This window comes from Phalacrocorax aristotelis, chromosome 8, assembly GCF_949628215.1.
Source record: "Phalacrocorax aristotelis chromosome 8, bGulAri2.1, whole genome shotgun sequence".
Lineage (NCBI taxonomy): Eukaryota > Metazoa > Chordata > Aves > Suliformes > Phalacrocoracidae > Phalacrocorax > Phalacrocorax aristotelis.
This window is the reverse complement of record NC_134283.1, coordinates 24146934-24173051: the sequence shown is the minus strand read 5'-3', so window position 1 is coordinate 24173051 and position 26118 is coordinate 24146934. Positions and strand designations below refer to the sequence as shown.

At 58.2% G+C, this 26118-nt stretch overlaps 1 protein-coding gene across 4 annotated transcripts; it reads right to left on the bottom strand.

The window, feature by feature from the left end:
* Window positions 1-103: 103 nt before the first annotated feature.
* On the bottom strand, window positions 104-20124 carry NDRG4 (NDRG family member 4). Of its 4 annotated transcripts, XM_075102010.1 has the most exons (17): window positions 20022-20124; window positions 16294-16385; window positions 15768-15812; window positions 8893-8998; window positions 7538-7658; window positions 7203-7265; window positions 6939-6999; window positions 6537-6623; window positions 6384-6440; window positions 5921-6024; window positions 5322-5378; window positions 5174-5225; window positions 4387-4434; window positions 4110-4145; window positions 3864-3915; window positions 3170-3208; window positions 104-2533 (listed from the first exon to the last, which is right to left on the bottom strand). In XM_075102010.1, the coding sequence occupies exons 1-17, from the start codon at window positions 20056-20058 to the stop codon at window positions 2379-2381; spliced, it is 1212 nt and encodes a 403-aa protein (XP_074958111.1). In that variant the 5' UTR covers window positions 20059-20124; the 3' UTR covers window positions 104-2378. The 4 variants fall into 4 exon arrangements, with proteins under 4 accessions (XP_074958111.1, XP_074958112.1, XP_074958113.1 ...); XM_075102011.1 differs by lacking the exon at window positions 3170-3208; XM_075102012.1 differs by lacking the exons at window positions 15768-15812; window positions 16294-16385; window positions 20022-20124 and adding an exon at window positions 11250-11402.
* Window positions 20125-26118: the final 5994 nt, after the last annotated feature.

Sequence of the window (26118 nt, the reverse complement as noted above, 5' to 3'; positions counted from 1 at the left end):
GCCAAGGTGTCCTTGTTGTCCTCCTTGCTTGCCAGATCTCTGTCAGCAGGCCCAGGATGGGTCTGGACCCATTTCCCTGCAGCATGTTGAAATGAGCACAGCAGGTTCTTAACGCCTTTATTAGTTTGTTGGTTTTTTCCCAACACAGTAAATCCTCCCTACAGCAACAGGTTAGTTAAATCCAGTTTACATATTGCCGTCTCATAAGCTCTGCGGCCTTGATTCCACCATGACAAAACCAGGTTGCGCTCAGACAGGAAAATGCATTAAATTCTGCTGTGACTGGGAAAAAAGGAAAATCAACAAAAATCAAAAGAACAAACCACCAGGGAAAATCAAACTGACCATCAAAACCAAGGTGAGGAACCAAAGGCAAGCACAGCCAGACCACCTCCAGTGGAACCACACGGCACCACTAGGACAAGAATGCAAGGGGGAATGAACCCAAAAAGGTCAGGTACCAGACAAACCCTTATATATATTATGTGTAGGTATTTTTATATATATAATCTGGAAGGACACGCTGAGAAAACAAGAGATTGCAGCGGTATCTACAGTAAAAAGGAGCTACCTAGCTTTCAGAGTCACACCAAGAAGGAAGCACATGACAGGACAAAGTGGGGGACAAATGGGGACACCGGTGTTTCCTGGTGGCCATTCAATAAGGGAGGGGCTGGGCAGGGCATTGGTCTCAGGGCCAAAAGCCCTCATTCACCCACTGGGAGCCCCAGGACCCCTGTGCCCCTCACTGGGGAGTGCAGACAGAGTCTGGGGGATGAGTGTTTTTGGGGTGCTGGGTGGGACCTGCTCCCAGCAGGCTGGTTCTGTTTGCCCAGATGGTGGTACCTGGTGGATCCTCTACTGGTCCCTGCTTGGTCCCTCATGGACTACCTGCAAAGACCTCAGCACCCATCACAAGAGCTAGGGGCTCACTCACCCCAGGTGCAGGAGAAGCTGGGCTCTGCTGCCCACAGGGTAGGCCAGGAACTGCAGAAGAGGCTGGGTGGCCAACAGTGGGTTACGTGATGACACAGCTCTCCCTGCTGAGTGCAAGAGGCTGGATCCACCCAAAGTCAGTGGCCAGATGGGGCCCCATGTCTTGGGGGGAGCCAAGCCCTTAAGAGACATCCTGCTCAGTGTGCAGGCGAGATACTGGGGGTGGGGGGGTGGATTTGGGGAGCCATGGCAAATCTGGCCAGTTGTGGGCAAAGCCAGCCTGTGGGCAAAGCCAGACACTCGGGTGCTCTCCATGTCCCATGGCTCACCCCACACTGCCAGCACCTTGTGGTGATGCACCCTGCGGGGCAGTGGGTGCTGAGGGCTCCCCAGCATTGTGAGGGGGGAGTGTCTCACCTTATTGCTAATGGCTCCACTGTGGTGGCACCCACAGGCTGTGGCAAAACTGGAGAGGGGCTTTGCCATGCGACATCCATAAACCCAGTGGCCTCTCAGCCCTGGCAGCCTCAGCCCAAGAGCTGGGAGTGGAACTGCCAGCGTGGCAGGAACTAAGCAAGCCAGGGCATGCAGTCCCCCTTCCTCCACAGTGCTTTTTTGGTAGAAGGTGGTGATTAGCCTTCTTGCAACAAGGGACCAAGGAAGTGCCACCACAGGCAAGGGCAAGGGTATGGGCAGAGGCAGGGGTACCCCCATGCCACCCCCCCTGCCCCAATGGCTTCTGGAGCATGGTGGAGCCCTCTCCTGCCCTGGAGCAGCCCTCAGGGTACACAACCAGGGCAAGGGGACAGTTTGGGGGGCGATTTCTCACAATGCTCAGCCAGCTCCAGGGCAGCAGGTCCTGGGTGTGCCGGGGGACCCCATGTTAGCTCTCCCCAGGGAGGGCTGGCAGGGAGAGATGGGAGCTGCATCCCCAGGAAGGGCCCAGACACCTCCCAGTGAGTGCTGCTCCTTGCCCCTGTGTTCCTTCTGGCTTGGCCAGCTGTCAGTTGACCTTGGGGGACCAACCTACCTTCTGTGTCCTCTCCATGTCCTGCTGTACTGCCCACAGCCTGCTGTCCTTCCCCATCCTGCCATCCTGTCCCCATCTGACCACCCTGCCCCTGCTCCCCCATCCTGGCCCTGTGCCACTGCCACATACCCTCCCAAGCCAGGGCCAAGCCAATGCTAGGGACGGTGAGGACCAGTGCAGAACCATGTGTGCCTGCTGGGCAAAGCCAGGAGCCAGAGCCAGGAGGCAGTGAAGCAAAGCCCCTCCCCTCTCCGGTACCAGACAAGGGGATGAGGCCAACAGCAAAGAAGACAAATCGACCCCAAAGGAGCAAAGGCCCTGGAGGAGGATGTCCATGGGGCGGGTGGGTGCTGGCGGGATGCTGACAGATGGGTGATGGCTCTGGAGGAGATGTCGGTGGCAGGCACAGACTTCAGCACGATACCTCCATGGTGTGGTTGATCTGCCCCATGGCCTCGGTGCTCTCCGAATGGGTGCAGGCACGTGGGCGGGTGCCATCCACCGAGCTGGCACTGGTGAGGGAGGCCGTGCGGGACCGAGCCAGGCGGGTCATGCTGGCGGATGGCACTGCAGGGGCACAGAGAAATGGCCTGGGTGCTCAGCGCCCTCTGAAAGCCAGCAGGACCTGAGCTGACATTGTCTCACGCAAGCAAAGCCACTGGTCCTGCTCCCTGATGCGAATGACCCTGGGCATAAGGTTGCAGCATGCAGTGCTGTGACAACACAAGCCACTCCAGGCTGGCAAGGGACAGCAGGGAAGGGACAGGGCACCCTGGGGCAGGTTGCACACTGGGCTCATCTCCTGGGCATGCAACCACTTGGCATGAGGCAGTGGGGACCCCTGGCCGCCACACTCCAGAGGAGTGAGCAGGGATGGGCTCCCCAGGGTGTGCAGAAAAGGTGACACTGTCCTCCAGCCAGAATGCCCAGCAGGCACAGCTCCTAGCCAGCTGGAGGAGGGCACAGTGGGCACACTGCTGACTGTGCCTGCATGGGGGGCACTTCTCTGAATGCCATTCCTCAGTCCCTAGCCCTGGCTCAGGGTGCCATCTCAGGCAAAGAGGAGCGAGGGAGAGTGCACCTGGCTGGGAAGGGCCAGCCCAGCACCCAGGCTGCTCCCAAAGGTGCCCAGGCAGCTCGAGGGCACAGGCCAGGCAGGCACCATGCAGCAGCAGGCGTGGGCTGAGCAGCACTGAGCGGTACCTGTGCCTCCACTCAGCCTCCGATCCTTCAGGTGGGTGACTGGCAGGGGCGGAGCAGGAGAAGGACAGGCAAGGAGGGCAGAGAGAGAGCGTCAGCTGTGCTGGCTGCTCCGTGGGGTCAAGAGCCCCCGCCCAGCCCCATGTGCACATGCACATGGACCTGCACGTGTGCACACAGACCTGCACACGCACACAGAGGCATGTGTGCATGTGCACATGGACCTGCAAACACACACACACGTACACAGACCTTCACGTGCGTGCACACACAGGTATGCAGACAGACCCACACACACGCACACACATATGCTCGTGGACCTATGCACACACATATGCACACAGACTTGTGCTCATGGACTTTGCATGTCTGTGTGTATGCACGCAGACTCTGCTTCTGCATACCCACACACACACAAGTGTGCATGCATGCGCAGAGACCTTGTCCACACACATCCATACACACAGAGGCCTTGTACACACATAGCCTGCACACCCCATGCCCCTAAGAATGCATGGATAGACAACTTGTACGCCTGCACATACAACACCACAGACACATGCAGCTCTCCATCAGGACGGGCATGCAGGGGTGCCAGGCTCCTCTCCTGTGACAGGGTCAGCACACGCACACACAGGCAGACACACATGTGCACACGCAGGCACACGCCACCTCTGTGTCCAGCCCTGGCACTCACTGTAGCCCATGCCTTGCAGGAAGTACTTGAAGGCTTCAGTCAGCTTGCCGGGCTGTGGGGAAAGAGCAGGCTGACTTGAGGCAGCACCAGGGCTGAGATACCCACTCAGCCCTGAGCCACCTCTGGCAGCCCCTGCACATGACCCCTATACCCACCTCAGCCCATCCCCAGCTAGCCAGAGACAGCACCAGTGCATGTCTCAGAGCCCAGTATACCCAGTTAACTCGAGAAAATGTGGGGGCTCACCTGTGTGACCTGGGGCAGCCCACCAGAGTCAGCCATCTGCAGAGGAAAGGTCCTGTTTAGACTGGGAGTGCGCCTTTGCTACCCACCCTGGACCCTGGTATCTGCTGGCAGGATGCCACTGCTGGGGCCACCATGCTCTCCCCGCCCACCCCCAGCCCCATGGCCAGGACGGACCTGGAAGTGACAGATGGGGACACCTTGCAACCCTGGGGCAGAGGGCAATGGGAGACTTCACAGGCAGCAGGGACCACCTGGCTGCCCCCTGCCACCCACCTACCTTCAGGAAGGTGGTGTTGGTGGGATCCAGCTTGGAGTTACACTCCACCTGTGGGTGAGAGGGATGATATTAGCACCCTGGGGTGCCCTGACCCTGGCAGAAGTTGCCCATGGATACTGCCACTGGCCCACGGCATCCCAGTTGGCACATCCCACCCCAGCCTGGTGGATACAGGGCACTAGGTGAGCCCTGAGCCCACAGAACCACCATCCCACCCTTGCCGTGGGACAGAGGAGACCTTCCTCCTGCCAGGCAGTGTCTGGGCAAGGGTGGGGGCTGGAAAGGGCAGAGAAGGGTCCTGGTGAGGCATCCTGTATGTCACACATGCTGTGTACAAGCACACAAGTGTGCTCATGTGCATATGCATAGATGTACAGGTGCTAGAGGAGGGGGTATGTGCATGCAGTTACATATTATGTGGCCACCTGCACAGTTCCCGTGGCTGATTGTGCAAGTGTAAACAACCATGCGAATACATGCAAGCACACATCTGTTTTAGCAGCTGTTTGGGTGCATGAGGCCAAGCAGGGAGCTCACCTGTGTGCCAACACATCTGAGTGTGCATGTTGTGAGTGTGTCTGGGCACATCAGGAAGGGGAGGTTTTCCATGTGTGGCAACCAGGCACAGATGCACATGCATGTGTGCCCACACAAACAGGTAGGTTTGCACATGAGCACACTCCCACACATGGGAGCTCACACATGCCTGAGCAGGCAGCAAACATGAGCATCCCCACACGTGAGCACCATCTGTATGCCACCTCGCAGGCACTACCCCAACACTTACCACCCCCTCTTCAGCAGGCGCATTGTCTCCGACCACCAGCATCACAGGGCACCTGGAAGTGAGAGGAGGAAGAGGCACAGTCAGGGCTTGGCCTGGGTGGACTCCACTGCCCTGAGACCCCCCTATGCCATGCCGGTGTGACCCTTACCGCAGCGTCTTGGCATTGGGCACAGTCCCAGGCCGGTTGATGTCCAGGTCCCTGCGGCTGATGGAGGAGAAAGAGGGCCAGTGTGAGCCCATTGGCATGTGCTGCCACCAATGCCATAGTGCAAGAGCTGTGGCACAGCCAGCTCTGGGAAGCAGCACCCAGCCCTGCTGTCCTAGCACCCTGTGGATGGAGGATCCCACAGCCACCTCTGGCATGATCTGAACATAGCTCATGCCACAGGATGCAGCATCCAGCAGAGCAGCAAGGCTCCCAGCACCCTGCATGAATGGGACAGCATCTCTGCCCCCTTCCCCAGGCCTGTGCCAGCACAGGAGAAGACCAGGGGATGTGCACCCACAGCTGTGGGCTCTCGGACACGGCAAGGCTCTGGCACATGTACCACCACTCCCACATCCCAGCCAACACCAGTGGGCAGCTTTGCACCACTGCCTGTCTGCGCCAGAGGGTGATGGCAGCACCCCACCCAACAGGGGTCAGGGTTCCCATGGTGCCCTTGGGGCCACCCACCAGTGCTGCAGCACCTCACTCTAACGCAGACTGGGGGACAGCCTGCTGGCAGGGACGCCCGGGGTGCTCACCTGTTGTACATGTTGAGGAAGAGCTGGAGGTTGAACTGGTTCACCACACTGCCGATCTGCTGCCTGTAACTCTGCACCAGCTCCGTGTTGTTCACCAGCTCTTCCTGTGCCAGCAGGGTATGGAGATAAGGGCAGGTGCTGCTGGGTGCCGTAGAGACACCCTGCTCCACCAGGCCTGCCCATGACATGCCGAACAGTGGGGCAGAGGGGGGGAATGCAGCGGGGGACAGCAGTGCTGCAGGCAGCATACCCAGGCAGGATGTGGGCACGAGTCACACACTCATCAAGGCTAAGCCCTGGATCAGTCAGGAGGGGTACAGGAAGGGCTTGACTAACCCCACCCCTGGGCATGGGACAGCACTGCAGCACCCAGCAGGTAGGGCAGGGGACAGCCCAAGTGACCCAGCTGGGATGCCGGGTAAGGGGCCAGTGGCAGGGGGCCAGCAGGATGTGCAGCCCTTACCTGGCTGAACAGGTGGGACAGGACAGTGTCCGGCAGCGTGCTGGTGAGGCCAGAGAGCTGTGGAGGGAGCACAGGGAGTTACAGCACTGCTGTGGCTGGCTCTGCCCCAGGGAGCCACCAGGGCCAGGAGGGGGGGGTCAGGACCCTGCCCACCTTAGCAGCTGCCCAGTCAATCCAGCCTTTGCCATTGGGGTCAATGTTCATGAGAACCAGTCCTTCGACCAGGTCGGGGAAGATGAGCTGCAGTGAGCAAGAGGGGCAATGCTCAGTGGGAAGGGAGGATGCACCCAGGGTAGCCTCCCCACCAGCACTGCTGTCCACTGCACAGGCATTGCATGGGGCTGACATGGCCCTGTCCTGAGAGTGATGGAGACCCGTGGCAAGACTGCCGGGTCACCATGGCCATGGCACTGCCATCCTGGCTCCACTCTCCCTCCAGGAGCCTTCACAGCTGGACAGCCTGCCCAGGGGTGTCATCTCCTGCTCTTCCCTGTGCCTTGGGCTGACAGCAGGTATGGGCAACTCAGAGCCAGCCCAGCCCAGCCCCAAGCTCACCGCAAATTTGGCCAGCACATAGGCTCCTGCCCCAACACCGATGCCGATCACATACTTGAACCTGGAAAGCAGAGAGGTGCATATGGGGGGATGCTGGGCTCCAGCACAGGTTCTCTGGGGCACCCCTCCACCCGCAGCATGGGGCACAAGAAGACATGCAGGGTGCTAGCTTATAGGGGCAACTCCCCCAGCCTTAAACCCTTGCCTCCTGCCCATCTCCCTGCCCAGCACCTTCAGCCAGCAGCTGTGGAGAGGCAGACTCACCCAAAATGCTGCACCACACTGGGTAACATGGCAGCCAACTGATCCATGGATGGGTACTGGTACCTGTGGCACAGGGAGGCAGAGGATGGTGGTTATGGGACCCGCGCAGAGCAAGAAGGCTGGGACAGGGCAGCTGGGCTGCCCAAAGTGGGTGGGGGAATGCTACCCACCCACAAACCACCCCATTGCCCACGCTGGGCCAGTCAGCTGCCACAGGCTTTGTCACAATTTGGAGAGACCCGCAGGCAGGGCACGGCTGCCCAGACAGCAACAACCCAGCGGGCAGGAAAGTGACACCCTGGCAGGCATAGTGAGCTCCTGAAGCTGGCACCTACCCCTGAGGGAACTGTGAGGCTCCTGCCTGCTGGCCTGGCGCGTCCACATGGCACACCACAAAGTGCTTCGTGATCTCCTGCATGTCCTCATAGTTGAAGAAGGTGTTGAAGCAAAGCTTGTCTGTCAAAGGGCAGGCAGGGATCAGCAACCAAACGCCCCATCACAGGGGCCTTGCGAGTTAGGGAAGCACAGAGAGAGGTTGCCTGTCCTCCCACTGCCCCTCAGCCAGGAGGTGACATGCCACCAAAGCCCTCCCATCCCCTTCCCTCCAGTCTTCTTGTCCCCACAGCAGACCACAGCCACTGTTAGCAAGGGCTGCATCCCTACAGGTGTTGAGAGGCATGGGGATGAATGGACACAGCCAGAAGGATGAGGAGTTTGGGGTGAGCCTCATCTGCTTGAGGGGCAGGACCAGGGGATGCAAAGCCCAGAGCTGCAGGACCACCCGGATGGCAGCATGATTAGCAGCCCAGGGTATTATCAGCCCTATTCAAAATCCCCAGAAAGGGCTCAAGTGAACATGGGATTTGAGAAACAGCTGCAAATCTTCCTGCTTGGAAACAGTCAAAGGAACAGTCACAGTGCTGCTGTGGACAGGCCATCACTGTTGCAGCAGGATACAGCCATTGTCAGGGCCTTGAGGGGTCCTGCCCCATAGCATCGATTCCAGAACATCCCTCCCATAACATGGGGGCAAGGCAGGTTGTAAGGTCCATCGCAACCAACATGACACAACCCTAGCCACAAGAGTGCTGCTGTGATGGTGAGGCAGCTCACACAGCATGTCAGTGACTCAGCCTCAGCCACCAGTGGAGCTGGAGGTGCTTCTCCTGCTCACAGGACACCAGGCATCCTGGCTCATCCAGGGGAAGCAGCCCGGGGCAGGGGTCTGGGGTGCAGGTCCAAGGCTGCAGGCTTACAGAGAGAGCATCATCACCACATCCAGAGCCCTGGCATGGGGTCTCTGCTTCCCCGCCCATTGGGGTCCCTCTTTTCCTGCTGTTCCGCGTCTCCTTTGACCCCCACTATGCCCTGCTGCAGGCCAGGTCCATGCTTTGAATACCAATGAGCTGGCAGTGGTGGCAGGGACCAACAGAGCATCCCCCGCATCCTATCCCTGCCTTTCATGGCCAGGCAGACAGCCAGCACCAGGGTGGCCAAGCACTCCTGGCTATGCCTGGCCGGGGCTTTGCATTTTGCTGAGCATCTAAACTCTCCAGTGCTTTCAGATGCTTGGGGGGACCCAGTGCAGCCTAGGGACCCTCTATGGGAGGACGTAAATGCAGCACCCCATGTAGCCCCAGGTTTGCTCCCGCCTGCCTCTGTGCCCCATGGCCCAGAGACCAGCACTCACGATTGAGGCCCACATCGTGGTACGTCAGGATGGCTGGGCGATTCCCCTTGGGTGAGCCCCGGATGACCACGTGCAGCAGCCCATAGGGGGTCTCAATGTCATGTTCCTGGGGGAAGAGGAGAGATGGGGTGATGCTGCTTGCCCCAAGACATCCTCTCCTGCCCCACCATCCCACCCCTCACCGCTGCTTCCATGGGCAGCTGGGTCCCATGGGAACACAAGGGAAAGAGAAGCAGCCATCCCAGGAAAACCCCCAGCTCTGGGCATCCTGGTGGTGGCAGAAGGCAGAACAAATCGCATACAAATGCTCCCAGCTTCCACTGACAGAGAAGGGAAGGGAAGGGAAGGGAAGGGAAGGGAAGGGAAGGGAAGGGAAGGGAAGGGAAGGGAAGGGAAGGGAAGGGAAGGGAAGGGAAGGGGAGGGGAGGGGAGGGGAGGGAAGGGAAGGGAAGGGGAGGGGAGGGGAGGGGAGGGACGGGGAGGGGAGGGGAGGGGAGGGGAGGGGAGGGGAGGGACTTGGGATAGGATCATAGGATTTAGGATTGGATAAGTGTATCATGGGATGGGATCAAGGGACAGAGGTATGGGATGGTCCAAGAGGGCTTGGGAGGGGAGGATCATGAGACAGGACAGGAGATCTTCAACAGTCTGAGATGGAGGGACTTCTGGCAATAGGGTAGGTGATCACAGCATGGCCCAGTTGGCCTGGATTCACTGTGCCTTGGACAAAAAGGCAGAGGTCAGACTCTGGACACCAGCCCCGGAAATGCTGCTGTCTGATTCCCACACAGAGCCCCATACTGAGACCAGGACTGCCCTGTGCCTCAGTTTCCCTGGCTGGGAGGGGTCCAGCCTTGCCTTCACAGCCATCATTCCCAGACAGCATGGGAAACTGAGGCTGCAAGCCCAGGTCCTGGCCAAGGCATCACCTGGGGACAAGGGCCAGAGGTCCCCTCCAGATACCCATGCCTGCCAGCCAGCCCCCTGGCAGTGACCTCAAAGCTGGGATCTGGCAGGTGCAGGAACATCACGTGCTGGGCAGGGCCAGGCAGTGGATGCTGGCAGGGTGCCCAACCAGCATGGTCCTTGCTGCAGGTACTGGCAGCCCCATGTATGGGATGGTAGGAGGGGAGTGGGTACATGGATGTTCTCGTGGATTACACGCCACCAAGGACTCTGAAGGGCACGGGCCTCAGGCAGAAGGAACTGCCTGAGGACAGGGTCTCCTCACTGCAGTGCCTCCCCTCACCAAGGTCTGCTGTCCCCATGGGGATTTAGTGCCCAAGGGCAGCTCAAGGGCTCTGTAGAGACAATGCTTGGCTCCCCAAGGGCACCCTGACCCCAGCCCTCATCCACAGCTGTCTCTCCACTCTGCAGGGCTGCATCGGGCAGCACGCAATGAGCGGGGACATTCTCCCTACAACAAGAGGCAGAGGAAGGGCTTGGCCCAAGGTCACAGAGCAGGAGGCATCCATGTGGTCTGATCCTGGGCAGAGGAGGGCTGCTTCCTTGCCATCCCCATGCCCACGGTCCCCATCACAGCCCTCAACAGCTCAGCCTGCAATTCCACCCCAAAATCACATGCCCAAGGTGGCAGCTCCTTCCCCAGCACTGCTGCCCCCCTGCACCCACCCACCAAGTCAGGCACATCCCTGCCCATCATGCAGCCTCTGCGGCATCACTGGATACCACAACCCTGCCCTTTGCTGCAGGGATGCTCATTGCAGGGGAGAGGCTAGGGATGCAGGGGATGCAGGCAGACAGGATGGGTGGGGATTGACAACCCATGGCCCCAGCAAGGAGGGGTGCAGGGGTCAAAGCACTCACAGGTGCCTGAGAGAGCCCAGTCCTGTCCAGTTTACCCACTTGCCACTGCAGTGCTCCCACCTCACTCACCCCCCGCTCCAGGCCAGCTTGTTGCCATCCAGTATTGCTGTCACCAGAGAGGCCGGAAAGCATCCAAGGGTTTGCTTCAAAACAGCAAGACACCCTCTCCCTCTGCAACTCTGGGGGTAGGGAAGGGGCAGTGTGCCCCCCCTCCATCAGCCACCAGTCCCAGCACAGTCCGCAGCTGCTGCAGCTGTGTTTACTCAGCCTCGGCACAGCATCTCCGCTGGGCTCAGGGAGGACATGCTCAAGGACAATGTGTCCTCAAAACCTGCAGCACATCAGGGATGCGGCAGTGGTGCTGGAGAAAGGAAGGGCTCCCCAGCAGCAGGTCATCCCTGCACCAACACCTGCCTGGCCCACACCAAGCCCTGCTGGGTGTGAAGGTCCAGCCTGGGAGAGCAGGGGAGGTACTGGGGCAAAACTCCCTGGGAAGGGAGGGCAGCCAGCACGGGAACGGTGGTACCTACCCCATCCCAGCACTCAGGCATGGCGAGGAGTCAGGTGGACGAGGATGCGAGGGCACGGTGGACCGAGCACAGGGTCCCAGCGTGGGGCACAGCAGTGCAGTGGGCTGGGGCGAAGCAGAGCTCTGTGCTGGCTCAGCCCCTCGCCTCGATTTATAGCCAAGCCCCAGCCCTGCACTAAGCCCTCCCTCTCCCTTCCCCCTCAATGCAATGCGCAGCCCCGGCAGGTTTGGCCTCCATTGCAGGCAGGCTGCGACGGAGCCAGCACTCAGCTATTGGCTGCCATGGGAATTATTCATGCTCCAATTGGCCCAAAAATACCCTTGTTTATGAAGAAAAAATGCCTGGCACCATGCAGTACCTGCTCTCTCTTACTTCCTTCGGCAGACTGAGACAGGCAGGGGTGCCTGGAGAGGGTTGCACTCATACCCCTTGCAACACACACAGCATCATCATGACAGAGCCCAGCAGTGCTCACCCGCACTCATCACACACACGCATGTGGCTCCAGCCCCACGCAAACATGCAGAATCATGCTCAAGCCTGCAGCCATGCAGACCAAGGCCCTGCAGCAACGCACACGCACTAGGAAGCAAGCATGCAGCCACGAACAGACATGGGTACATGCTAAATGCACAAGAGAAGGATGCAGCAGGTATGCTCCACGTATGTATGTGACCATGCACATACATGCACAGGAACATGTACCAACACAGACACACAGGGGCCAGGCAAAACCATGTCCCTCCAAGAGTCCGTGCACACAAACTTTGGAAAAATAAATACAATGACCCATGCCGAAACACATGCACCCCGCAAAATGCTTGTGCATACCCAACAGGGCTGGCCCCTGTGTGTCTGCATCAGTACGTGTTCCTGTGCATGTATGTGCATGGTCACATGTATGTCTGCTGCATCCTTCTCCTGTGTCCTTAGCATGTATGCCATGGCCATCACTTATGCCCATGGATGCACAATGACCTAAATGCATGCAGAACCGTGTGCATGGAGGGGCACACATGTGTACACATGTGAAGACTGCCCAGATACCTGTGTTACCTTACCCAGCAGCATGATCATCCTGCCTGCTGCAGAACGCTGGCATGCAGGGGATATGCAGGATTGAGCCCCAACCTGCAGAGTTGCTGGTGGCAAGTAAATAAGGCCAGAGGAAAGACAACCCAGCAGCACGGAGAGAGTCAGATCCTGTCCCTGGGCTGATGCATGCTGTGTGCACATACACTTGCGTGTGTATTCCAGTGTGCAGATGTGCGCTGGCAGATGGTTTCTGCCTTGATTCCAATGAGGCTTCACAAGAGGGCAAGTCTGTCTGCCTGCAGCTCACACCCACGGATGGCCTCATGCCACCATGGCCCCAAACCCCCCAGCAGGCTCTGGCTGCCATCCCCCTGCACTCTGCCTGCCCCTGCCCAGCCAGCACCACTGCCTGCCTCAGCACAACCAGCACCCAAGCTGCTCAGCACAAAGCTGGGCAATCACGGATGGAAAGAGTCCCACACTTCCTCCAGCACCTGCCCAAAAAGGCTGGTGAGCCACGTGCCAGTGCTGGATCAGGGGCGCATCCAGCAGGGACAATCTAGCCTCCCTGTCCACCACAGGGATGCTCCACGCCAGCTGGAGCCTGACATCACCTCTGCATCACGCCCACCCCAGCAGCTCGCCATGGCTTGCTTCCACCATGGCCTGGCATGTCCCACAGCCATGGGCAGAGGGGGTCCAGCTGCCATCACCAGCACATGCATGGGCTTCCATGCATAGCAAAGCCCTGTGTCCTCAACTTCACTCAGCAGGATTGTTCCTGTGGAGTCTCTGATGCCTAGTAACAGGACTGAGCCACTTTCCCTGGGGACAGCCCTTTGCCTGACCTGGACAAATGATCACCCAGAACTGGTGGGGAGCTGCTGAAAGCAGTGTCCTGCAAACAAGTCAGGGCTGGGCAGCCAGGGCACCTGGGCATGGGAGAAAGAATGGACAGACAGACAGGCAGTAGGACGGCATCCACCTTGCCTCCACCAACAAGGCTTTCCTCTACCCTGCTTTGTCCTGCAGGGAGCTCAGACCCAAGCCCAGAGAGATGCATCTCTGCTAATGAAGGACTGTATGTGAGGGGGAAGCCCAGCTCCCAGGTGGCTCCTGGCACAAGTACAAAGCCATCCACAGGTCCAGGTGCCATTTTTGTTTTCCTCTTCCCTGCTGCCTGTGGAGCCAAAGAGCAGCCACAGCCTTGGGGAAGGAAAAAAAAAAAAAAAAAAAGAGATGCAGAGGGGCATGAGCAAGCAAAATAAGACAGAAGGTGGCAAAAGAGAGGGAAGAAAGGGTGGAAGAGCTGAGGTGAAGTAAGGCATGAATGCAGAAGGGTGGTAGGGAGATGGGAGGGCTGAGCAAGGCTGACTCTGCTTGAATGGCATTGAATGGCATCCCCACCCCATTGACTACTAGCACATCAGCCCAGCAGGTGGTCCAAACCTTGAGTACAGCCAGGGCACCCAGGTCCCAGGGCAGAAGCACCTGCCCCCCTGCACTCCTGCAGTTTAGCTTGTGCCAGCAGCCTCAAGGCCTTTACTTCAGCTGGCGGTGGCTGTGGGGAATCGCTGTACCCCCTCTGCCCCAGCCAGGCAAGAGCATCTCGGCAAGGGAGCAGTGACTGGCTCTGGGGAGGAGCAGAGGGTCAGTGAAGAGCTAAGCTGAGAGCTGGATTGAATTACCCCAAGGAGGTGAGCCTAGAAAATGGGGTAAGATCTCCCCGAGGAAGTACAGGCAGCCCCAGCCTTTGCAGGGAACCAATCTGCAAAGTGCTGGGGTGGGGGAAAGGAGGGGGTTGCCCTGGCACAGCCAGGGAAGCTCATCCCATCCCCACCCTGAGGCTGTTGGAGGAGAATTAAGAGGGCACAGGGCCTGGCTGGCTTGGGAAAAGCCACCTTGATCCTTGCCTAGTTCACTTTTTTAGATACTAAGGGCATGCAGGAGCATTGCTGTGGCATTTGCCATCTGGACCCACGCCACCTGGGCACCACTGGGGACACAGTTCAGCACCACTGTGGGCCAATCCCTGAAATACTGGCATGCAAAGATTGTCCTGGGAGAGTCATTGCTCTTTAACATCCCTGCACGCCAACCAAGCCCTCCCCCAGCACAGCTGATCGAGAGCTATACTGGAATCTGTGGCACTACCAGGAGCTCTGGGCAGCCTGGCACTGCCACTTCCCTCTCCCTCCTTGCCTCCCTCTCCCTCCTCATCCTCACTTCAGTGACAACAGGAGGTTTGGTTTCCCCTCCAGTGGTCAACAGGGACCCTGAGTAAGCACAGCAAGGAGCAGCCCAGACCTGCACACCCTGCCACTCCCAGCCCCAGCATCTCATCAGCTTCAGAGCTGCTGTGAAGGGCAGCATTTCTTCTCCACCATTGCCATTTTTGAATAATTTTGTGGCCTCCAAGAGGCCCACTGGAAATCTCCTACTCTGTGAACAACAGCACCGTGATGAAAATTCTTGCTCCCCACCCAGCTGCACCCTGCCACTCGCATGGGTGATGGGAACCGATGGGCCAGTCCCAAAAGCCTGGACGCTGCTTTGGGTCTGCCAAGTTCCCGTGACTGTCTCCCAGGATGAATGAAATCCAGATTTATTTTATCCTTGCAGATGCTGCTGTTTCAGTGCCAGACCTGGCAGGGCTCAGCCAGCACCACCCGAGCCCACCCTCCTGGCGGTCCCAGTCACTGGCAAAGCAGCAACATACAACCTGAAGTCAGTCACTGGTGTCCCATGGGAGGGGGGATACTTTGGGGGAGGGACAGGGAGCGAGCTGGGGTCCGGCAGCCCCATTACCCTCCCTTCCCATCATCAGCTCCCCAGTCTCTGCAGGGGTAGCCTTGTGTGGGGTGAGGTTGGGCAAAGTTGTGAGAGCAATGAAGACCAACATGGGAGCCAGGCATAAGCTGAGCCCCTGCAAGCCCCAAGGTGATGTCATGGGGCAACTCCAAAGAGGTGAAACAGAGGTACAAAGTGGGCAGGTGCCAGAAAAGGGAGCGGAGGGACCCTGCTCTCAGACAGAGGTGGGTGGTATGGGGGGCAATGCCCCAGCCCTCCAAAGAAGAAAGAGGCTTTCAAACATCCTTATGTAAGCGGGTAGCCATCATCACCCAGGAAACCATTGCCATGGCAATGGTAAAGGGGCTGGAAAAGAAGCTCAGCCCTTCTGAAAAGAAATCGACTGTTTAAAGAGGTTTTGTTCCCCTGCCAGTTGCCAAGTACTCGCCAGCCACATCAGAGCACCAGCACAGAGCATGCCTGGCAGTGACCCCCCGCCCAATCCCCTCCTGCCGGGGACCACGATGGACATGCAGCCCCATGCACAGACACCGAACAGGCACTATGTTCCCATGCAAGGGGAGGACAGCAACACCCCTGGGACCACTCAGTACCCTGTAGCCTTCCCCAGCCACAGGCATCTGTCCCACACAGGTCCCAGGGGTGGGGGGCACCCCCGGTGGGTGGTCCTACCTTCCAGTCCATGTCCACAGTGGAGAGGAAGACATCTGAGTTCTCCTAGAGAGAGAAGGAGGCATTAGGGACAGAGCAATTCCCGTGCTTCCCCTTACTCCTGTGGCGCACTCCTACAACCCAGCTCGCAAAGCCGCCTGATACCATAAGCACCCATTCCCTGGGGCAGTGCTGGCTGCAGGGGGACACAATGCCCACTCATGTGCACGTATACACGCACATCTACAGTACCAGCACACATGTGCATGCACTACCTGCATGTGTGCACACACATAAGTATGTGTTAGCATGTACGTGCAACACTTCACACACACATCACCACACCAAACCAGAACCCGTGCTCACCCATGCACGTGTATCGATACCAGCACACATCTGCACACACACATGCACTGAATACCAACATGCATGTGCACACACATGAACCCAATACCAGCACACAACCCCACCCCAAGCTCCCACTTAAGCACCCATGTCCTGGCACCCCACGTGAAGGAGCCAGAGCCAGTGCAGTCACCGGACTCACCAGCTCAGCATCCTGGCCCCGTAGCAGCGGCTTCTCCTCGGTGAAGCGCAGCTCATGCAGACCTGCCATGGTCATCTCCTGCAGCAACAGTCCTGCCCAGGGCAAGGGAGATGTCAGTGCCCATGGGGACCTGCCTCGGTCCCCTTGGCCCCAGTCCCCCAGAGCCTCCCAAGTCTCCCTGCCCATGGGGACAGGACCCAAATCAGCTCCACTCCACCCATCTACCATGGGGACTTGGTGCTTCATCTTGTCCGGGGGACACAGCAAGCCCCTGTGCTGGGAGCTGGAAGCAGCACAGGGCAAAGAGTGCCTGGAGAAGCTCGGTTCCCAGCTCCCAGCCTGGTCTAGTTCCCCCAGTTAAGGGCAGACCTGCCTCCAGAGCATGGTCTTAGGCAAACTGCTCTGTCCATGCTGATCACCACTGTAAGCACTCAACCCAGGGCAAGAACATCCCAATCCCCACCCCAGTTTCCAGCATCAGAGAGAGAAAATCCAACGTTTTGGCTGGTTTTAGGCTGCAGACAGCTATGGGCGGAAGAGAAGAAGATCTCCCTGCACAGCCAGAACGAGGGGTGATGTTTCTTAGCTGTGCTGGGAGGCAGAGGGATTTCCCAAGCAGCAGGGGAGAAGAGAGACAGCCTGAAGTTTGTATTGCAATGATGGGAGAAAATCAAATGTGAAGCCTTTACTCCCAAACTCTTCTCCTTGCCTGTGAAGCAGGTGCTGGCCAGCCAGCAGCTCAGCCCAGGGCTTGCAGGGACAGACTTCTCCATGGAGCCACCACTCAGCTGAGATGTGAGACTGGATGCTGCTGACCAGGGCAGCGGGACTTCATACCCCCCCCACACACAATGCCGGCATCTTGAAAAACATCCCCAGGCACAAACCCAGCTTCAAAAGCAGAGGGGAGCAAGGGGGTGCCTGCAATCCCAGCAGCTGTCTGCACATAGAAGGTGATAGACATGGGGGACACAGGACAGTCCAGGCTATCCACCCTTTGCAATGTCCCCGGGGATACCAGGGATGATATGGGACCATGCTAGCGCTGCAGCAGACATGGACCTTGCTCTACCCACAGCCTCAGCCAAGCCTGCTCCATGCTTTGTCCATCTTCAAACATGGGTCAGCCCGGGCTGGCAATATGGAAAGACCAAGCAATGCCATGAGCATTGCAAGGCCACCAGGAATATGGGAGCTGGTCATAAACTCCCTTCCAAAGCCAGCTTTCGCTTATCCGACTAGGTGTTCCATTCAAACACCAAGCAGGCCATGCTACCTGGCTGCTTTCTGCAGATACCACACTTTGCTCCTTGGGAGCCATCCAACAAACCAGAACTGTTTGGAGGGAGAAACACCACTGTGAAGCCTCCCGGGAGTCCCAGGGTGCCCTGCGCTGGGGGTCTCCATGTTACACCCTACACAGAGGGTCCCGCTGCACCAGGGGCCACACAAAACCCCAGTCCCTGGGGAGTGGTGCCGACAGCCCCATGGAGAGTCACACATCTGGGACATGCTAGTCCAGACTGGGCTGCTGCTGGGGAAATGGCTTTGCGCAAGGGGACAGCCCTCACCTGCAGCCCACCAGCACAGCCAAGACCACAGTGTCACCAACCGAGCAAGCCCACAATTCTCTGAGGCATAATCCTAGGGTTAAAAATGGGAGGAAAATCAGCCTCACCATTAGCTGGGCCTGGAAAAGAGCAGGAGCGTCCCACACTGACTGCACCAACCCACTGTGTGGCCACAGCCCCAGGGCAGTCCGGAACAGCACTTAGCATATGGTGAATGCCTTTATTAATTAAAGCCTCCAGCTAATATGGGAAGGAGGGTGGCCAAGCAATGAGGAAAGGCCCCGTGACGTTACTCGTGTGGTAGGGGGAAAGCTGGCTCACAAGGGGTGTGATAGAGCCCTGCACTAACCAGCATCCTCAGTGCGGGATGGATAGTCACTTAAAGTGGTGCTGAGCATGGGAACAGAGAAGGGATCAGTACATTGGGGAGTCCCATGGGTGCAGCTGCCTGTGAGTAGGATCACAGCCGGCTCCCCATGCCTGGGTGCTCTGCTTCCCATGCCACCCTACAGGTACCCTCATCCCTGCTCCTGCCAGCACAGCAGTGGGGCTGTGGGCATTGTCACCCAACCCAGCTGGGCCGCTGTCACTGCAGAGGGCTTGTGAGAAAGCCATAGCTCCAGATCTCCTTGCTAAAATAACTTGGCTCCCATCGCACGCCAGGGCAATGTGGCTGGCAGAGAGCCCTTTTCCCTCCAGCTCGCCCCAATGCTACCCAACAGCACTCATCCTCAGGGTGCCACCCCAAGTGCACCCATCTCTGCTCCCACTCTGCGTTCCCAGTGTGGTGCCACCATTTCCTGGGCACAGCTGGGACACGCCTCCTCCCTAATCCCAAATCAGTCCCAAACCCAGCATGACATTAGTGCTCTGTCTAGGACTAGTGCTCTGCCCCATCAGGGCCCTGGTACTGCATATATAGACGGGGTTGGAAACAGCCACGTTGGCTTACCTTCCCCAGGGATCTGCAGCCCAGTGTTGGCTTATTTGAGGAGAACCAGCTTGTGGCAAGGAAAATCATTATTATTATTACTATTATTATTAATATCATCATCATCATCGTTACGAGGCTGTGGGAAGGGTTTAACACTGGGCAGCATGTCTGATTGGAAAGCAAGGGTCCCTCAGACAATGCACCAGTCTCACAGGAGTCTCTCCATTGACCACCTGTGTCCTGCCCTGGCATCCCTTGCCATGGGATGTTGGCACAGATTCTCCAGGCTAACTGAGCAGTGCACAACAGACGGGGAGGCAAATCTGTAGGAGCAAGGGCTGGCAATGCCAGACGGCAAAACCAAGGGGACCTTCTGCAAGGCAGGAAGAGGAAGGAAGGGAACCTGCAGCCCCAGTTTGAGATACAGAAGTGTGCCCACAGCTTCACCCCCCTGAGCAGGACTGCTGAGGAGCTGGGGTGGGGTGGAGGAAAACCCCAGTGCAGCACAGCCTAGGCCACCTCCCTCCCTGCTGGTGGAGGATAAACACCCACAGCTTGCTCTGCCCCTGTGGAGGGGCATACGACTGCACCCCAGCAGCCCCCACAAACCAGTCTAACGGTGTGGTCCAACTGGGGAGCACAGGAGCAGGCAGGGCACAGCGTGAGACCCATCAGGTCAGGGGATCCAATGCCCCCGATGCAGGGGCTGAGCATCCTGGCCTCGGGGGGTGGGGGGTAATGGGAGGTGGCAGCAGGGGGCTCTGCGGGGACACAGACTGTCTTGAAGGGGCTATTGCTAAGAGCAACCTCCTCCCCAGCCACATCCTCAGGGCACCCAGGCAGCGGGGAGGCATCCGGGGAGGCTGGCGGAAGAGCAGGTGCTGCAGGGATGCTCCAGCAGTCCCACAGGCACCCCACATACACACCGGCTGTCTGCTTGGCGGCCCCCCGTGCCAGGACGCTGCCGACTCGGCCCCCCCAGGCTGGGCTTTCCCCGCTGCAGCCCTGGCACCTCCCCTGGCATCACCTCCCGTACCCCAAAAGCATCGTTCCTCCCCAGCAACCCATACCTGCGGGAGAAGGGGCGGGGGGGGGGGGTGTTGCCCCATCTTCTCGGCGGCAGGGGCTGAAAGCTCTTCCCCCCCGACCCCATCGCCCCAGCGCCCGGCTCCTCTCAGCCCCGACCCCCCCCTCCGCCCCGGAACGCCCGGGCCGGGCCGTACCTGTCAGCAGCTCGATCTTGTGCCGGAGCACCTTCATGCCGGGGCGGCGGGTCCCGACGCCGCCAGCGGGAGGGGCGGGGCGGGGCGGGACGGAGGGAGGGGGCGGCGGCGGCGGCGGTCCCCGGCGCGGGGAGCGAGCAAAGCCGGTGTCGGAGCCGGTGCGAGGCGCACAGGGCGGTGCAGGGACAAGGCTGGGCACAGCCCCCGCCGGGCGGGGTCCTCCCCTCGCCGGGGCCGGAGGGGAGGGGCCGGCGCCGCGGGGAGCCAGGAGGACAATGTGTCCGGGCCGGGGCTGAGGGAGGAGGGGGTTACACGGGAGATGGAGCCCTGCCGGTGGGGAGGGGGGGTTCACGGGAGATGGCGAGATGGGGGGGGGCGTTACAGGGGAGACGGAGCGCTGCTGGGGGTACGGGGGGTTACACGGGAGATGGAGGGCTGCGGGAAGGGGGGATTACACTCGCGTTACGCTGCCGGGGGGTTACATGCGAGATGGAGCGCTGCCTGGGGGGGGCGCGGGGGGAGGCTGTTACACAGGAGATGGAGTGCTGTAATGGGGGTGGCATACATCCCCCCGTAGGGAACCATGGAGCTTCCAGGGCTGGACAATGATCGTTAATGGGTCCAGAGGGTCCCTGTTGTCTGGGAGTCCCCAAAAGCAGGGGATGGTGATGATCAAGGTGCCTGGGAAGGATCCCGGGACAAGAGAGGACCTGTGCAACAGGGACACGTGGAACCAGAGCCATTACAGCCAAGGGATCTAGACAGTCTGGGCAGCGGGGCCAAGAAGGCCAAAGGGCCTGGGAGTGTCCAGGAACAAGAACAAGGATGACAAGGGACCTGGGTGTCTTCTGGAGCGTGAAGGTGCAGGTTCCCCTGAGCATAGGATGGTCATGGTTAAGGGGCCCAGGTGGTCCCAGGATAAGGGGGACCTGTGCAATGAGGGTCCCCACAGCAGAGCCATAATGGCCTGGGGGTGGCAAGTGTGAGGATGGTGATAGCCATGGTGTCTGAAGGAACACCCAAGAGTGGAGGCCATAGCCGGGGTGGTGATGACCCCCCCACATATTGATGCTGGGGATATAGGGTGGCAGCTGTTTGGGGTAGAGCAGGAGGTTGTGGGGTGGCTGTTTGGGTCAGGCAAAACCTGGGGCTGTGAACACTGCTATGGGGGTGGGGGGTTTGGAGAGGGCCAGTCCCACAGCAGGGAAGATGCAAGACCTTCATCTTCTACATGAGGTGTAGATGCTGGTGGTGCCTCCCTCTGCCCTGACTGGGATCCTGCATCATCAGGGGCCACCAGCTTTGCAGGGCAGCCAGTTTGTGGCGGTTTACCCACCACCCTCATAATGGTGCCCAGGTTTCTAAAGGAGCATGGGCTCCCAAGGTGGCAGGGTATGAAGCAAGGCTATGTCCTGAATTGGGATAGCTGGTGCAGCAAGGACAGAGGCCCCCGGCCTGCCCCTAGAGCAAGGGCTGATTCCTGCTTGCCTCCAACCTGGACAAGCCTATCCTGCCACCGTTCCTTCCTCTGTACTTTTTTAGTATCACTTTAATTCAGTTTTTCCATAACTAGGGATGTAACAGCCTCCACTCCCAAGTTGCCTGACACAACTGCTCAAGACATGCCATTCAAAACCCAGAACTGGCCCTTACCAAAACATCTGCATAGGGAAACTGCTGAGGACCCTATCACCTTCCCTCCATGGGCTTGGTTCCCCATCGTACCCAGTCCCACATGATGCCCACCTGGGAGAACTCAGGCTGCTCCCCATGGTCAGGGCTGTGGTCTGGTCTGGTCTCCAGGTTATCACCCGCTCCTTTTCCCTGGCAGGCACTTCTGTCAGGAGAGTCCAGGCAAACCATTTCATATCTTCATTGCAAAGATGGTGTGTGTGAGTCAGGGCCTGATGGTGCTTCATCCTGCGTTTCAGTGCTATTTACCTGTCAGCATGGGAAAGCCAAGGTTTCTTGTAGGACGCGTGAGGCTTGGGTTCTCCTATGCCAAGAGGGGTCTATGCAAAATGCTGCAAGAGGGTTGGGATTTGGGTGCTGGGATCTTGGAGACAGCCTCTGCCCTGGAGGTCCTGGGGACCAGCCAGTAGCAGACCTAGGCTGGCCCTGGAAAGGGATTTCTTGGTGGTCCCTGAAACCACCAACCATGGGCCTTGGGAGCAGTGCTGGCAGCTCGAGGGGGTCTTGTTAGCACCACCCTCATCAAAAGATCCAAGTTTGCCCCCAACCCTAAATTCCCAGGATGGCAGCAGGTGCCCACGGGCTGCTCTCAGCACCTGGGTTGAACCAGGCATTCCAGATCTCAGCCTCATCACCCCTTGGCCAGCCACAGTGGCCAATGTACCCCTGCACTTCATGGCACCTTTCACTGCTGGGCCATGAGATGCCTTGAGAGCGGCCACAGGCAGATCATTCTACAAATGCCTGCTGAGGGGCTGGAGGAATGTCTGCTGATATAGACGTTCATCTCCATCCCTAGTACATCTGTTTTAACAGCTTGTCCCAGGTTTTTTGGATGGCAACCAGTTTTCAGCTGATTTCGGCATCTCCCGCTGAGTCACCAGGAGCTCTGCATCCAGGCTGTGTTCGCTTTCTCATCTCAAAAGAATAAAACACCCAGGATGTCAGGGAGCACTAGTTTAATCCCTCAACTAGGAGTCAGCCCAGCACCCAGCACTTTCCTGCCTTCACCCTCTTCTGCAGGTCCAGAATCCAAGGGCTTTCCTCTGAACTGCTCAGGGATGAGACAGGGTTGGATTCAGATCTTCCTGACATTGTGCAAATTTACATCTCCTCCTGTCCCAGTTGCCAGGCATTTCTACAGAAATGAATGATTTTCACATTGGGGATTTATATTCTCTATATTAAGTCCAACTTTATCAAATAACAGCTTTTAGATGGCTACCTTGCCAAAGGAGCAGGGCCACATGGCTGACATAATTGCACAATTCATTAGGCTTGGGAAGAGCACAAGCTTTCTGTGCTCCAAGCTGGAGGGACCGGGGTGTCACCTCATGTGGGAGTTCAGAAATCACCTGTAAGCAGATCCATCCACACCCTGAATTTTGTGATTAAAGGGAAGTGAGGGAGTTTTACAGCATGGATTTTTCCACATTATTTTTCATTGTGCTTTTAATGCAGGTCAACATGGCTTTTTCCACGTGGCTTTCCCTGTGCTTTTAGCTCAGCCATGTGACACTAAGCCAGTCAAACAGAGGTCTGGATCCAGAGATGGCACCAGGAGGTCACAGCCCTGGACAGACACTCGCCTGGGCCTTGCTGGGGTTTGGGGATGCTACTCACAGACTTGTGTGATCTCCCAGCATTTAGCCACACACCCCTGACACTCATTTCCAGGTGCTGCTGTGTCACTGTCACTTCCCAAGGACCCAAGGAGCCCTCTGCCCACAGATGTAGGTAATGATGTTGAAGTTGGGCTGCAGCTGTCTGAGGGACGTCCTGCCCCTTGCGCCAAAGAGCGGGGATTGTGTTGGGGATAAGTCAAGCACAGGGTATGTTCCCTGGTCCGGGCCCACCCCAAGAGAGGTATCCACCAAATTCTGCCACAACCAAACCCCTTGGTCTCTCCCAGCTGGACTTTGCTATTGTCTCCTGGGGACAGTTTCCCACCTTCGTTGTGCTGCCACACATATCAGAGCAGTTGGGTGGTGATGGACAGAGGCTCAGGCTGGCCATAAGGCCATTACCCCGAACCTTGGTCCACCAAAGCAAGTGGGTCTGAGGGGATAAACCGAGCTCTGAATACACCCTGCAGTGAACTGTCTCCCCATGCTGCTCAGAGCTGGGGTCCCCACCTGAGCTGGCAGCCTGCCATCAGCCTCCCCAGCAGCACATGGACTCCTGGCCAGGCTCCTGCAAAGCCCAAGCAGCCTGGGAACCACCTCATCTGTACCATGGTGTGCCAGGTACTCCAGATAGACAGAAGCCAGAAGTGGGAGGAAGAAGTTGGGTGCTGTGGGGTTACAAGTGACATAGGAAAGGCTGCCAGAAGCACAGTGCTGCTTATGAGACCCGAGCCTCTGCCCTGCATCTGCAGGCTAGTGGGCTGGAGCGGAGTGTGCCATCCCAGGGCCATTCACCCCATCTTCCCCAGCCAGCCTCCATCCTCCCCCGTGGTGAGTGGAGGGGGCCAAGCCAGGCAGCAGAAGATGCTATTTTAAGCCCCCTGGCTGGGAGCTGGATTTGCCCACCCCAGCTGTCTGGTGTGTCTCCAAAGGACACACCCTGGCCAGCTAGTGTAATTTTGCAGACCCCTCCTTCCCATGTGCCCAGGTTTACTCCTCCACCAGCAACACAGAGTAATTTTCCACGGCACTGCCAATGCCAGCAACAGTGAGGGAGCACAGGAGGGGCTGTCATCATTGATGCAAAAGTGGCAGCTCCCTTCTGCACCACAGCCAGAGCTGCTCTGAATAACAACTCCATAGCCAGAACACAGCATACAGCCAGGGACCTGTGGTCCCTGGCCCTGGGATGGATCTGGCTCATCCCATGTGGTGACAGGGGCTGCAGATCCTCCCTGAAGCCCAGGGTTATGTGCACAGGTAGGGATGGGGTTTTACACTGTCTACCTGTACAAAGTACCACTGCAGGCTGGGAACATCCACATGAAGGTTTCACGTACCTCTGTAGGAGGTCTTCTTGCGGGATTTGTTGGTAGGGAAACTGAGGCACAGAGCAGCTGGGCCCAGGCAGGGCTGCCATGCTCTTATCCAGGGCAGTTATGTCCACAAGCAGCCTTACAGCAGCTCCACTTTCAGCATGGTGAGGCAGGCAGATGGGGATGCTGCTGGGGCTCCAGAGCAAAACTCCAGCAAAAGCTCAGCTCCCAGAAGGCCCCCGTCCCTCTCCAAGAGTCACTTCTCTTGAACAAGACCAGCTTGAGAGCAATGGGCTGCCCTTCTAGCTGGCATCCCTGGTGTTGGAGCTGCCCCAGCAGTCACGCCTGCAAGTAGAGAGCAGAGGGGCCGGAACTGCTGACCCCAGTGATGCCACTGCTGGCAGAGGGAAGGTGGCAGGACACGAGGCCCTGAGACCTTTCATTTCCCCCATCTCTGGCAGAAACCTGGAGAGATTTCATGAAGAAGAGGGTAAAGGCCATAAAACTCTAACAAAAATGCTACAGCACAGCCCTGATCCTCCCCAAAGCTCCTGTTGCATCCTTGCACAGTGCCATCTTGACCTGGCAGAGGAGAGGTGGGAGCCTCTACCCTGCCACAGGTACCTCCACATTCCTTGGCCACCCTTCCCACAGCAGCACCCAGTGCTGGCAGTGACGCAAGGAACCCTCTGGTGGAGGACAGCTGGTGATGGATGGAGCACACAGTAACCACTGGCAGAGAGTGACCATAGAGATGACCAGCAAGGGAAGCAGAGGTTTGAATCCAAGCTCTGAGGCAGGGCAAGGTTTGACACATGGCCGACAGCTCCAGGGTGCATCCTACACCGCACACAGGGCTAATCTGGGGGGCAGGAGGAGAAGTGGCCTGGGGCAAATGTGCTGGCTGCTGTGTTGGCTGGGCAGGGGATCAGCATGGTTGATGCACCTATATTGAAGGGTTTAACAGGGATTAGGTACCACCCCGAGGCACATGCAGTCCAGTGACAATCCACAGAGTCAGAGCTAAATATAGGTTTGGTTGTGTACAAGTGTGACGCTTTTATTGCTGCCCTTAAATAAAGGAACTGTTTGGAGTATGTGGCTGCTGGCTCTGCCCTGCTCAGCCCCAGAACTTTGATGGGCTGTTTTGGTCAAGCTGTTCAAAAAGGGGAGAAACAAGGAGAAGTAGTGGTTGGTGAGACATATCCTAAGGGCCTATTTCCAAAAATGCCAAGGAGCCATCTCTCAGAAACCAGCAATGCACACAAAGCAGTGACAGGGTGACCTCAGGGGCCGTGGGGACGTGCTTGTTCTGAGGCAGAGGTGTCTGCCAGGCAGAGCTCCTCCATGGGCATGGGACCATGTGCTGTGGAGCCATGGCCATAGCAAGGGGGCTACCAGGCTGGCTTACGCTCGAGGACATGGGGCTGGAGCACTGTCTGTTGGTGATGGGCCCCATCCTGC

Bases quoted from the DNA above. Each gene is read 5' to 3' on its own strand.
- NDRG4 (XM_075102010.1), bottom strand. From the start codon at position 20,058: ATGAAGGTGCTCCGGCACAAGATCGAGCTGCTGACAG. The intron at 5,379-5,920 runs GTGAGCACCCCG...CTCCTCCATCAG, and splicing joins TTCCTCAACATGTACAACAG to CCGCAGGGACCTGGACATCA. The intron at 5,226-5,321 runs GTAAGGGTCACA...TCTCACTTCCAG, and splicing joins CCCAATGCCAAGACGCTGCG to GTGCCCTGTGATGCTGGTGG.